The sequence below is a fragment of the Cervus canadensis genome, chromosome 9 (assembly GCF_019320065.1).
Source record: "Cervus canadensis isolate Bull #8, Minnesota chromosome 9, ASM1932006v1, whole genome shotgun sequence".
Lineage (NCBI taxonomy): Eukaryota > Metazoa > Chordata > Mammalia > Artiodactyla > Cervidae > Cervus > Cervus canadensis.
This window is the reverse complement of record NC_057394.1, coordinates 60125712-60139671: the sequence shown is the minus strand read 5'-3', so window position 1 is coordinate 60139671 and position 13960 is coordinate 60125712. Positions and strand designations below refer to the sequence as shown.

At 38.7% G+C, this 13960-nt stretch overlaps 1 protein-coding gene across 9 annotated transcripts in view; it reads right to left on the bottom strand.

The window, feature by feature from the left end:
- NAA16 (N-alpha-acetyltransferase 16, NatA auxiliary subunit) overlaps window positions 1-13960 on the bottom strand; it is a 67199-nt gene that overhangs the window by 11056 nt on the left and 42183 nt on the right. For 5 of the 9 annotated variants that reach the window (XR_006271174.1, XM_043477725.1, XM_043477726.1 and 2 more), the window contains 4 exons: window positions 9088-9160; window positions 6830-6999; window positions 6335-6487; window positions 4387-4515 (listed from right to left, as the gene is read on the bottom strand). Coding sequence is in view for 7 of the 9 variants with exons in the window: in XM_043477725.1 (XP_043333660.1) it covers window positions 4387-4515; window positions 6335-6487; window positions 6830-6999; window positions 9088-9160 (525 nt within the window). In the remaining 2 variants the exon portion in view is untranslated. The other 4 variants (XM_043477729.1, XM_043477730.1, XM_043477731.1 and 1 more) reach the window with 4 other exon arrangements.

Below are 13960 nucleotides of genomic sequence, written 5' to 3'. Positions count from 1 at the left end.
TGAGATGGAAATGTCTAAGAGGCTGCAGTTTTCTTAGGGTGAGAAACATTTATGTGTAAAAAAAAGGCAGACGCAACTTCAAGAGACATTCCTAGAGCATTAGGTTTCAGTGAGGTCTCGAGGGAGCCGTGTGGACCCACAAACATGTAAGCCGCCTCTTTATCAGTAACCGCCCATAGGCTGCCTCTCTCCAGTCACCGTCTTCCAGAAACAAAGCAACCCACTTATCCTAGTGTGTCTGAGGCTTTCTCAGTTCTTGCGCTCAAAGTCCTGTGTCTCAGGAACCTGCTCAAGAATGGCAGATTCCTACTTAAGAGCAACTAAATCATCTTAGGCTGATTTTTTAACTTTTCATTTTGAAATAAACACGGATAAAGGAAGCTGCAAAGATGGTGCAGGGATGTCCTATATCCTCTTTCCTCAGTGTCCCCACCAGGTTACATCCTATAGTTAACCACCAGCACAAAGAATTGAGATGGGCTTGATGTGTGTAAACAGTTTCAGGTGACTTTATCATCCTTAGATCTTTATAACGACAAGGCAGGGGGCACAGGTTCAATTCCTGGGTGGGGAACTAGGATCCCACATGCCGAGGGGCGACTAAGCCTGTGAGCCGGAACTGCTGGGTCCACGTGCCACAACTGAGAGAAGCGTGCATGCCGCAACAAAGACCTCGCGTGCAGCAACCAGGGCCTGACACAGCCATAAACAAACAAACAAGTAAAAGAAGTAATAGCTAGACCAACCAGGGCAAAGAGCAACTCTTAATTCCTTTATAGAAAATCTGTCGTTATAAAGTAAGTGTCAACTTGATAAAGATTAAGACGCAATGGAAGATAAAGTTACAGGCTTCCGTGTGGCTCAATGGAAAAGAATCCACTTGCCCATGCAGGAGACATGGGTTCGATCCCTGATCCAAGATCCCACATGCTGTGGAGCAACTAAGCCTGTGCGCCCCAACTACGGAGCTTGCACTCTAGGGCCCTGGGACTGCAACTACTGGAGCCTGTGCGCCCTGGAGCCTGTGCTCTGCAACGAGGGAGGCCACCACAGTGAGAAGCCACGTGCTGCACCTAGAGAAAAAGCCCACACAGCACTGACGATCCGGCACAGCCATAAATAAATAAAATTAATGATAATAAAGATAAAGTTACGAACGCTCTATGATTTTGATCTACTGGAAACCTTAGATCTTATCAAAAAGTTTCAGAAATATGCACTGCTCCTCTAAGATATAAATCAACACACTAAAATAATGAGAAACTAATCACCTGAAAAAAAGGGGGAAAAAAAGCTCAATTCTTAAAAGAAAAAAGTTAAAAATATTATTCTGAACACAAGTTTATAGCCAGTAGTCTGAAGGTGGTCATTGTGTCTTGTTTTTAATAAAATGTAAGCTCTAAACATCAGATTGGGTTGACTACATAATCACTACATGTAATCTTAAACCCTGTAAGGAAGGCAAGAAGAAGACAGAAAAAGTACTACAGTAGACCATTCTAGAATTCTAACATTTCAAATCCAATTAGTAAGAGCACAAAGCAGTATGCCCTAAGCTGAAACTGCCTTCAGTGAAAGAATTCTTGAAGGCAGAAGGACTCAGTTCTTCTTGGAACTTAGTTCCCTATTCAATAACCTATTTAGAAGGTCAACTGCAAAATTATATATATATATATATATAAAACTTTTTTTTGCCACACAGAGCATGCAGGATCTTAGTTCCCTGAACAGGGATTCAAACTGTGCCCCCACTGCATTGGCAAAGCAGAGTCTTGACCACTGGACTGCCAGGGAAGTCCCCAAAGTTTTATTTTTGAATAAGGTGTTTGTTTCTTTACTAAAAATTTTTTTCATTTATTTTTATTAGTTGGAGGCTAATTACTTTACAATATTATAGTGGTTTTTGCCATACATTGACATGAATCAGGCATGGATTTACATGTGTTCTCCATCCCGATCCCCCCTCCTGCCTCCCTCCCCATCCCATCCCTCTGGGTCTTTTTACTAAAATATTTAAAACCCAAGCACAAAGGTAACCCAAATAGGTATCTGTTGTATCTTTTAATTCTGTAATTACTCCTAAATCCTTACAATTGTTATCATCAAGAATTTTCTTTTAGATTACATTAATGTTATTAGAAACTAATTTCAAGGAGCTCCCTGGCAGTCTAGAGATTAAGAATCAGCCTTCCAATGCAGGGGGACATGGGTTCCATCCCTGGTAAAGGAACTAAGACCCCACAGGCCTGGGGGCAACCACGCCTGCTCAAGACAGGGAGAGAAGCCAGCGCGCTGGAACCACCGAGCCTGTGCGCTACAGCCGCGCGTCACAACCACCGAAGCCACGCTTCACACGAGAAGCCCTCCCGCTACAACTAGAGAAGCTTCTTTGCGCCATGACAAAGGCCTGGTGCAGCCAAAATGAGAGAGAGAAGTTAATTATTTCAGAAGCATTCAACCACCCTATTTGTACTCTATACTAATGTTTTTCCTTTTAGCATGAATTACTCACTATAAAGATAAGCTTACAAGTGGAATATAAATAGGATCTTTTCTTGTTTATCTGCCTCTGGTTATATTTTGAAGTACCAACAGCAAACTCTAAAGATACTTAGTAAAGTTTCCAATGATGATAATTACATAACATAACCAGAGGGTAATGATTTCTACCATCTCTGATAACCAGTGATTGTCTATAATTTTTTTTCCTTAAAAAATGCTTTCTACCAGTCAAAACACATTTCTTAAACTGGAAATACAGTTGATCCTTGAACAATACCATGTGGGCCCACTGATATGTGAGTTTTTTCCAACAGTAAATACTACAGTACCACATGATCATGGTTGGTTGCATCCATGGATACAGAGGCAGGGATACATAGGAACCACGTATACAAAGGACCAACTGTAAGTCACAGGGAGATTTTCAATTTCCCAGAGGGTTGTCACCCCAATATCCACTCTGTTCCAGGGTCAACTGCAGTTATTCAAAATCATTAAAAACTCAGGAGAAAGCATAATCTAAATGAAACTTAGTAATGGAATAGCTAGTAATCATAGCCTAACAATTTTTTAACAAAAAACATTAAAAAGAATAAAGTAGTCACTAATGTTAGAAGGAATGGGACTACAGATGGAGAAGTTCCCAATGATCCCAAGGTGTTCAAATCTGATTTCCACAGAAGTCTGATCAACTTCTAATTACTGTCGTGCTAGAAGAACTCATATGTAAGTTTCAAGCTACAGCTCCTTGAGAATGTCCTGGGTAACAGAAATGCATCTTTCCTTAGTAACAAGCAGAATGTTTTTAAAGTAACGATTGTCTAGGATGTCAAAACAAGCTAGTGATCTATGGTTTGGTCACAGAAATAAGAGCCTGACTTAAACTTAGGATGCTTAGATATTGCCTTAATTGTTCACCTACCATCCAAAGGCTTTATAGTTTCTGAGAAGATGACAAGGATTTTCCCTGACAATCAGCCATCAAGTTTAGGCTTAAAAAGCAAAGAACAAAACAAAACAAAGCAAAAACTACCCTATTTCTGAAAAGGGCTCTAGTGGAATCCTAGTTCCAGCTCCCGACCAAAGCCACCCCCAAGAGGTCCAGCCTTCCTCTGGGCAACTTCACAACTGTCACGAGGGGAAGAAGGCCAAAGTGCTGCCAGGGTGCAGACCGCAGGCTCACCTGACTGTGCCAGCTGGGGGCGGGGCTGCCGAGTGACCCCCGGCCGAGGGCTGCCGAGGCCTGCCTCGGGGGTGCATTGCGGCTCTTTTCCTCCCGTGGTCCATTTGGAAGGAGAGTGCTTCAGAGATGACAAAGAACAGGAAAACAAAAATTCACACACAAGGAAAAGAAAAGCCCCCCTCACTAAGGCACATCGCACACATGACCCTAGCAAGTCATAACATAAGCCTGCGAGCCAGCCACACGCTGGGTGCGAAGGTGCAGCAGGTGAGAGCAAGCACCCCGGGAAGGCGGACTGGAGAGAGGCTGACTACAGAGCAGCTCCCGACACGGGGCGGAAGCGGGTGGCCCTCGGCTTGTGCGTCTTTCCAGGCTGGGGACGGGAATCAAGGAACGGCCCGATTAGGGAAGAGAAATTCTGAGGACATGTTAGTAACAGCAACAATAACTTAACTAATCCTTCTCTTCTTGCTTCAGACAAAAATATGCAGACATGTCTACCTCATTACCATCTGAGGATCCAAAGAAAGGAATCATTTATTCACAATTTCTGAATGTTTGAAAGGCTAAAGATCGAGAATTTTTTCACAGTGAAGTGTTCCAAAGTCGTTAGAAGAGGTAGATGAGCCCATGTAGAAATCTACCTGCTTTTCTGGTCACCTTACAGGAGAAAAATGAGGCCCAAACTCTTGTTAACTTACCCTTTCTACTTCATGGCACTTTTTCAAAGCATCCCCGTACCTTCCCAGGCGCTGGTAAGCTGAGATGCACTCTGTCTGAAACCACATGCACTGCATCTCATTTAGGTTCTCCATGGCAGACGTCCCTTCCTGAAATGGAAGCAATCACAAATAAAGGAAGCAAACAACACAAGAGATCCTAAAAACCCCATTTTCTCTTTTACAACAATGTCTACAAGGATTGCGGTGGCAATAAGTAGCAGTGACAAATTATATAATAAACACATCAATGTGTTTCCAAAAGGCTCCTACCACCTTAAAACTGTATGTCTATTCACCCAGCTCTAGACACAGTCAACAACCTACACAGAAAAGACTACAGGTTACTGAAGCCAAGTTTGAAACACTGAAGCTTTTATTTAACCTACTTAAGACAGGGATCCTATGAAGCACTGCCTATCTTTCGCCTATTCAGCAAAAGCCACTTAACCTTTTCCTTGCTGACCTAGGATCACTGCTATTTACAACACTGTTTTCAAATCTCTTCAGAGTGGCTTCAAGCCCGGCTTTCCGTTTTGCACGTCTCCTTCCTCCACATCAAGGCATCAGTTGTCACTTCCTTTCACAACTATGTCTATGAGGATTAGTATGACAATAAAGAACAATAATGAATTATATAATAATACATTAAAATTTTTTTTAATAAAAAGAATATTCGCTAATTCAGGCTCAGTGTGTTTTCTAGGAGAATGTAAAGCACAGAGTACCTGGTTTCACACAGGGACACTAGAGCTTTGTCACAATTTAGAACAGTTATTTAAAATGCATTTTATGTGACCCCAAGAAAGACAGCAAAGATATGGGTATATTTACATAAGTTTAGTCTTCATTTCTTTTTCACATCCACTGTTTAAGTTATCAGTTTAATTTTCAGAATTCTCACTGAAAGTATAAAAACCAGTTATCTCTGGGTAAATAAAATTATGGTGGTATTTTATATCTTCTTCATGGCTACAGATATGCCATCATTTGATAACTACATATGTTTATAAGAAATCTACCATATTTTTCATTTCAAAACTTTACCAACTAGAACTAACCAACCTGCATCAGCAACTCCACCAAATACTATAAACTGAAAAATCTGCACGAAGGAAATAGGAGCACTTCACTTACATGTTACAAAGCAGATACAAACTGATACCGCAGTCATTAGCAGCTCTCCTCCCCCGGCTCACTGCTACCCACCGCCATTAGGGACACGCCTAGCCAGCGAAGCAGCACGGATAAACTACCAAGCTCTCTACACGGCACAGCAACCTGTCAACGGTGGATGACTGGAGGCAACTGTGATGGGCAAGGTGAGCCCAGCTTTGGGGCCACTACTTTCCTCAGAAAGCTCAACTTCCCCTTCTTTCTCATTCTCCTGGGTCTTTTCAGACATGTCCTAGTTGGCTGTGGTTTGCTGCGTGGGTGCTTTGTTGTTTTTTAAACCACAGAGCTTATTTTACTTAAATATCCTCATTTCTGATTGTACTTTACTTCTATTGTACTTCACTTCTCATCTCTACAGGGCCTCCCAGGTGGCTCAGTGGTAAACAATCTGCCTGCCAATGCAGGAGACACAGGAGACAGATTCCGATCCCTGGGTGAGGAAGATCCCCTGGCGAAGGAAACAACAACCCACTCCAGCATTCTTGCCTGGAAAATCCCATGGACAGAGGAGCCCAGCAGGCTACAGTCCATGGGGCTGCCCAGAGTCGGACACAACTGAAGCAACTTTGCACGCACACACCAGGAGCACATGCACACTCATCAACCACAGTAAGAAATCACACTTAGCATATGAGCTAAACAAGATGAAGAAAAGGACGACAAAGGTGAATTCCGAGGAGCCAGAGCAGCAAACTTCACACATCACCAGAGAATTTAATTTTACTAACTCAGACAATGACATGCTATTTCTTACCCTTGTGAACTTGGAGCACATTTCCTCTGCTTCCTTTATCATATTTGCCCGAAGCATATACTTTGCGCATTTGGAATTGATGAATCTATCAGCTGTATCCAAAGACTGAGCTTCATCCATCCACTTGACAGCTTCTCTGAGATTACCCATATGCTTTAAGAGATGAAAGTATTAAAGACATCTCTGTTAGGATTAAGAGAATATGGGTACGATATAACAGAAAAAGTTCTTAAAGACAAATTAGAAATCTGTTACACTTCTGTCAAATCTATTGAGAAATTTTTAGATACATTAAAATTCATATTTACTCAGAGCTGAATGAAACGATTAACATTGACTATATGACTATGCAACATAAAACTCCTTAGGATTATTAGCATATTGGGAATAAATAATCAGGGTGCCCTAAAAGTTATCTCCACACAGAAAGAACTCCATGGGTCCTTAAAATGGCCAAATTCTTCAACTATTCAAAAAGCATGACCAAGATTTTACCTTGTAAATTTTTGCTTTCATATAGAATAGTTCTATTAGAGTTGGAGTGCCAGCAATTGCAGCATTAATATAATCCAAAGCCAGAGAATACTGCCCCAGCTTATCGAAGTGCTGTGCCAGGAAGTACTGAACCCAGAGGAGTGTTGTCGGGGGCTCCTTCTCCCCATTCTCTGCAATCAAACACACACAATTATTACAAGGAATGAGGCAAAGTGAAGCAACTCACTTGCTTTCTTTCTCCCCGTGCATAATGAAATCAATAACTATTACCAAAAAAATCCAGTAAAAATCACCAATTTCAACAGAAAGAGATACAACCTCAAGTCACAAAGTTCAGAAAGCAGCAGCCAAGCAGAGGAACGATGCTGGTTTCACAAGCTTCTACCTATACCTCATGCCAAAGAACAATCTGGGGAAAAGAGGCAGATCAACATAACTCGACGAATTCTCAGGCAGACAGCATTAAGGCAGCAGGTCCAGGAAAAGCCAGAGAAAATAGCCTGGAGAAAACATGTCCCTAACCACCACAGTAAAACTCCCACAGAGGCAAGAACTGCCGGGGCTTATGTGGATCATCCAGGCCTCGACACAAACCAGGGAAACCCAAAGTTGAAGGGTATCAGGAGAGTACACTCCTGATAGTATGGCCACAAACAACCACCTGACCTCTATCTGGCTCCTCATTCTACCCCGAAACTACAGAAGAGTAAACATGAAAAACCTAGCTCTCAAAATGGGTATCAGAAGGGAAGACACACAGGTATAAAACGAGGAAGGAAGAACAGAGAGGAGAATTTACTCATGTTACCTCAGAAGACAAGGTCTCCTAGACTAGCTGACCAAATGAAGTGACAATGCAAACACACAAATTAACATAAATTAAGACACAAATAATAAATATAAGCAAAGAGCCAAGCACTTATCTTGCTACTCTCATATACACTCCATTTCAGGGGGGGTCAAATATCTGAGGAGGAAAAGTTCTTTATAAGAACTCCAGCTAGTATTAATAAAAGCAGAAGGAATGATGATCAGAATGAAACAAGGGACCAAGGCAATTTTTGCAGTGGCTGCAAAAATCACTAGGTAACTGACCAATAAGAAACACTGCATGGCCAGATTAGGCTGACAAACATCTAAATTCTGATGAGTCTTAGTTTCACAAAAAGAGAGACAACCAGAAGGCCTTCGGCCTTCAAATGTGCTATAACAGGAAGTTCAGAGTGTCACCTACGAGGTATTCACATGGAACCCGAATCTAATTAAGCTTATAAACCTAGGGGACTTCCCCAGAGGAACAGTGCTCAGGACTCTGTGCTTCCACTGCAGGGGCATGGGTTCAGTCCCTGGTCAGGGAACTGAGATCTTGTATGTTGTACAACACAACATGCAAGACAGGGGGAAGAAAAGAGCCTATAAATCTAACTTGAAGTTTGTAAGAATTATAGATGACAGCAAGATGTATTAAATGATACCATGAGAAAACAGTCAGTGAAATTCAAAGCATGGTGCGTTCCACAAGACAAATGACCTTTCAACAAATAGCCTCTAAAAAAGGGGGCGAAAGGAAGGACAGGACAGTATCACTCAAGATGAAAAGAATATCAGAAACATAACAAACAAATGTAAACTGTGGACCTAAGTTGGATCCAGATTCAAATAAACCGATTATACATTTCTTTAAATAATCAGGAAAATTTAGGTGTTAAGATATGTGGTATGAGAGTTAATTTTGCGTAAGACACACTAGGGCTTCCCCAGTGGCTCAGCAGTCAAGAATCCACCCACAATGCAGGAGATGTGGGTTCGATCCCTGGGTCAGATCCCCTGGAGGAGGGCACAGCAACCCACTCCAGTATTTTTGCCTGGAGAATCCCACGGACAGAGAAGCCTGGCAGGCTACAGTCCATGGGGTCACAAAGAGTCAGACACGACAGCACATGAACACAAAGTACAAAGAACAAAAACTAGGAATTCAGGAAAAATACATCTTAACGTTAACTACTGGTCTTGGTCAAGCTACTCAACCACTTGGTTCTGTTTACTCATATTAAAGTGGGGCTAACTCCCACCTCACAAGATTATGGAAGTTTTTAATTACTGTAGATTGCAAGTGCTCTTCTCATTTCATTCACTAATTCAAAAACTAGTGAACAGCTATCATGTAGCACATAATAATGAACATAATTTTACTGTAAGTGATTAAAAATGGACTAAAATGAGTAATCAAATTTCAACTCAATCTAATTTAAACTTACCATAAGGGCTAAAAAAGTCACACGTTTTAAGAGAGGTTTCATAATTAGTAACAAGCTCCTGGATTATGGAAATCTGTTAAAGAAACATAGTTTTAAAATTTAAAAACCTTTTATGAAAGTATTTTATTTATTATGGATTAAATTAGATTTGGAAGCAACATACAGTTTATTTCAGAACAATAAATTAACTATAAATTGAGATGCCTGCTTTCCCCACCCCACCCTCCATGCTGGAGGGAAAATGAGAAAAACACAGAAAATGTACTGCTCTCTTTATTAACAGTGAAACAGAATCTCATTAATTTCTCATATCAACAATTAGTTTCAAATTATGAAACTAATGGACAAATTGTCACTAGTTACCACACACTCCTTTTTTCTTCTTGCTCAATGAATACACCTGTATAATTCATTAACAGCTTACTGCTTTTTGCTCCCCACTGTTACAGGGTGAAGTTGTAAGACATTATATTCTCAGATTTTCTAAAATGTCAATACAAAAAAAAGTGAAATAATCTAAACTACACAGTGAGGTGATGGAAGAAGTAAACTCGTAATTAAGTGTTTAAACTGTTTTCAGTGATCATTTTAATAAATTTTCATTCCAATGCTATACTTAGGTAGGACTAAAACATCGTAAGCTACACTGCAAACGTGCTATGCCCAGAAAGTACAAAAGAAAAGTGACATGAATTAGAAGTGGCAGGAAAAAAGTAGCTTCTATGTACAGTTTGCTTTAAATGTCTGTTGATGTTACCTGTTCAGAATGCATCAGAAAATATAGCCATCTTATTTATGAACTTCAGAAAAACAGAGGTCAAAAGTGAAGAAAAACCATTAAAATTTATAACAGTATGTGAGCAATATAGTATTATTTTAATACCATCCCACTGACAGCAGTCAAAAAAACAAAAGGTCAAATTAAAACACTTCTCAGGCCTATGTATCTTTCTGATAAGAATATTGCACTATGTGGTATAATTCTCTCAGATAGAAGGGCAATAAGGAATACGTGGGATAATATATTAGCAGTGGGGGGAAATACGTAACATAAAAAAAAAAAAAAATCAAAGAACTTATACTCATTACTAAAAATATGACCAAATGGGTTAAGGTAGTAGAAGATGAATACAGTGTTAAAAAAAAAAAAAAAGTTAACAATAATGCTGTATTAATAAGATATTTATAACAAAGATCATTTTAAAAGAACGGTTATTAAAATCTGAATAGACCTATATCTAGTAAGGAGACTGAATAAGAAATCAAAACCTATCAACAAAGAACAGCCCTGGACCCTATAGCTTCAATGGTGAAATCTACTGAACACCAAACTAGAAACTAACACCAAACTTTCCAAAAAAAACTGAAATGAAGGGAACACTTCCACATTCCATGAGGCCAGCATTCCTCTCATACCAAAATCAGAAAAAAACACCACAAGAAAACTACTGACCAATACTCATGAAGAATACGGATGCAAATCCTCAACAAAATACTAGCATATAGGCCTCAGCAGCATGCTAAAAAGATCACCCACCACGACCAGGAGGAATTTATTCCTGGAATGCAAGGATGGTTTACCTTAAAAACTAATCAATATAACATGCCATTATCAACAAAATTAAGAAAAAAAACCCATGTAATTATCTTAACTGCTGCAGAGAAAGTATGTGATGAATTCCACCACTCTCTCATTATAAAAACACTTATCGAACTATGAAATAGAAGGAAATTATCTCAATATAATTGATGACAAATATGAAAAAGCCACAATGAACATCAGACTCACTGGGGAGAGACTGAAAGTATTTCCAATACTAAGATTAACAACAAGGCAAAGATGCCTGCTTTCATCACATCTACTCAACACAGTTCTGCAAGTCCTATTGCTGGAAAGCAAGAAAAAGAAAAGATATCCAAATTGTAAAGAAAGAAGTAAAATTTTCTCTGCAGATGTTTCACAAAAAAACAGCAAGACACAGAAAGTCAATACATAAAAATCAGCTGCACTTTTCCACATAAACAATCTGAAAAGGAAATTACTAAATCAACTTCATTCACAATAGCATCAAAAGAATAAAATACTTAGAAATAAACAACCAAGGAAGTGAAAGGCTTGTACAATGAAAACTATAAAACACTGCTGAAAGAAATTCAAGATGACATAAATAAATGGAAACACATTCCATATTCATGAACTGGAAATTTTAATATTATTAAAATATCAATACTATCAATAGAGACCTATAAACTCAATGCTATCTCCATAAAAATCCGAATGCTTTTTTTTCCAGAAATAGACAAGCCCATTCTAAAATTAACATTTGGATTCTCAAAGAAACCATATAGCCAAAACAATCTTTAAAAAGAACAAAACCAAGAAGACTCACTTCTGATTTCAAAACATTCCACAAAGCTACAGTAATTAAAAGATACAGTGTGGTATTAGCATAAAGACGGACAGAGACTAATGGAATAGAATCTAGAGTCCAGAAGCAACGCTTATACAGGTAATTTTTTACAAGGGCATTAAGACCAATCAATGAAGAAATAAAAGTCTTTTCAATAAATGGTATTGGGAAAACTAGATATGCACATGCAAAAGAATGAAGGTGAACTTAACCTAATTCCATATACAAAAATTAACCCAAAGGACCAAAGACCTAAGTATAAGACCCAGAACAATGAAACTCTCAGAAGAAAACATAGGACAAAAGCTCCACAGTATCAGGTTTAGCAATGATTTCTTGGCTATAACTCCAAAGGCACAGGGAACAAAAGAAAAAACTGACAAATTGGACTTCATGAAAAGTGAAAAATGTGTACAACCAGATGTCAGCCACAGAATGGCAACTCACAGAATGGGAGAAAATGTTTGCAAATCATGTATTTAATATGAGGTTAGTATACAAAATACATAGAGAACTAAAATTCAACAACAAAAACCCCACTGAATAATGTTTGATAAAATACTTAATAAACATTTGTCCAAAGATATACAAACAGCCAGTAAGCACATGAAAAGATTTGCAACATTACCAGTCATTAAGGAAATACAAGTCAAAACTACGATGAGATGCCACCTCACATCCAGGAGGATGGCTATCTAAAAACAAACAAAAGACAGAGAACAACAACTATAGACAAGGATGTAAAAAAAATGTAAACTCTGTGCACTACTGGTGGAAAATGGTACAGCTGCTGTGGAAAACAGTACGGCAGTGCCTCAAAAAATTAAAAATAGGACTACCAAATGATCCAGCAATTCTACTTCTGCTATATATCCAAAAGAACTGAAAGCAGATCTCTAGGAAATATTTGTACACCCATGTACATAGCGTTGCTCATAACTGTCAAAACGTGGAAGCAACCCAAATGTGGTAGAGACATAAGACAGGTATTATTCAGCCATGAAAAGGAAATTCTTCAATGTGTTACAACATGGATGAACCTTGAGATCATCATGCAAAAGGAAATAATCTAGTCACAAAAAGACAAATACCATATGATTCCACTTATATGAGTTACTTAGAGTAGTCAAAATCATAAAGATGTAAAGTTTAATAGTTGTTGCCAGGGGCTAGAGGGAGGAAAAAATAGAGTTACTGTTTAATGGGTACAGAGGTTTATTAATAGTGCCACAAGATAAAAAGAATTATGGGGATGGATGGTGGTCACGGTTACAAAAAAAGCTGAATCTATTTAATACCAGTAAATCATACACTTAAAAAAATGGTCATCGTAAACCTTATGTTAAGTGTATTTTGCCAACAACAAAAGTGGTTCTAAAGGCGCAATCCTCTAACCATTAATATCATAAATGTTAACATTAGCATAACTGGTAATTTGTAGACATGCAAATTTCTGAGCAAACCCCACATTTATAGAATTAGAACCTGAGTCTAGCAACATTTTCAGCAAACCCTCTATAAATAATTCTAATATACCCTAGGGTTTGAGAACTGAGTTTTTTAAATGCTGCAATAAGACTATTACTATAAAGCAAAATAAAAAGTAATAGGCGTTTTTAAGCCACCAGGACTAATTTCATTCAGAGTATGTGTAACTTAAAAAAAAAATCTTCAGGTTCAACTTATGGAAATTCAGCACTCAACTTAGGGAAGCAAAAAGTTTTTCATGAACTTACACTACCATCTACTGGCAGTTACTAAAACTGCAGCTAGAGTAGATTTTTAAGCAAGGGTGTACCTTTTTGCATCTCTAGGGTGGAATACATTTTAAAAATCAGTTTTAATAATTTTAAAAAGTACAACAAAATACTGAAGCTACACATAATTCTTAAAAAAGGAGTGCAAATACTACTGAATAAAACAGAATCTCTAGCTTCAGAACTCAAAAACAAGGCTTAATTGAAAATGGGACCTAATGAAACTTAAAAGCTTTTGCACTACAAAGGAAACTATAAGTAAGGTGAAAAGACAGCCCTCAGACTGGGAGAAAATAATAGCAAATGAAGAAACAGACAAAGGATTAATCTCAAAAATATACAAGCAACTTCTGCAGCTCAATTCCAGAAAAATAAATGACCCAATCTAAAAATGGGCCAAAGAACTAGACATTTCTCCAAAGAAGACATACAGATGGCTAACAAACACATGAAAAGATGCTCAACATCACTCATTATCAGAGAAATGCAAATCAAAACCACAATGAGGTACCATTACACGCCAGTCAGGATGGCTGCTATCCAAAAGTCTACAAGCAATAAATGCTGGAGAGGGTGTGGAGAAAAGGGAACCCTCTTACACTGTTGGTGGGAATGCAAACTAGTACAGCCACTATGGAGAACAGTGTGGAGATTTCTTAAAAAACTGGAATAGAACTGCCATATGACCCAGCAATCCCACTTCTG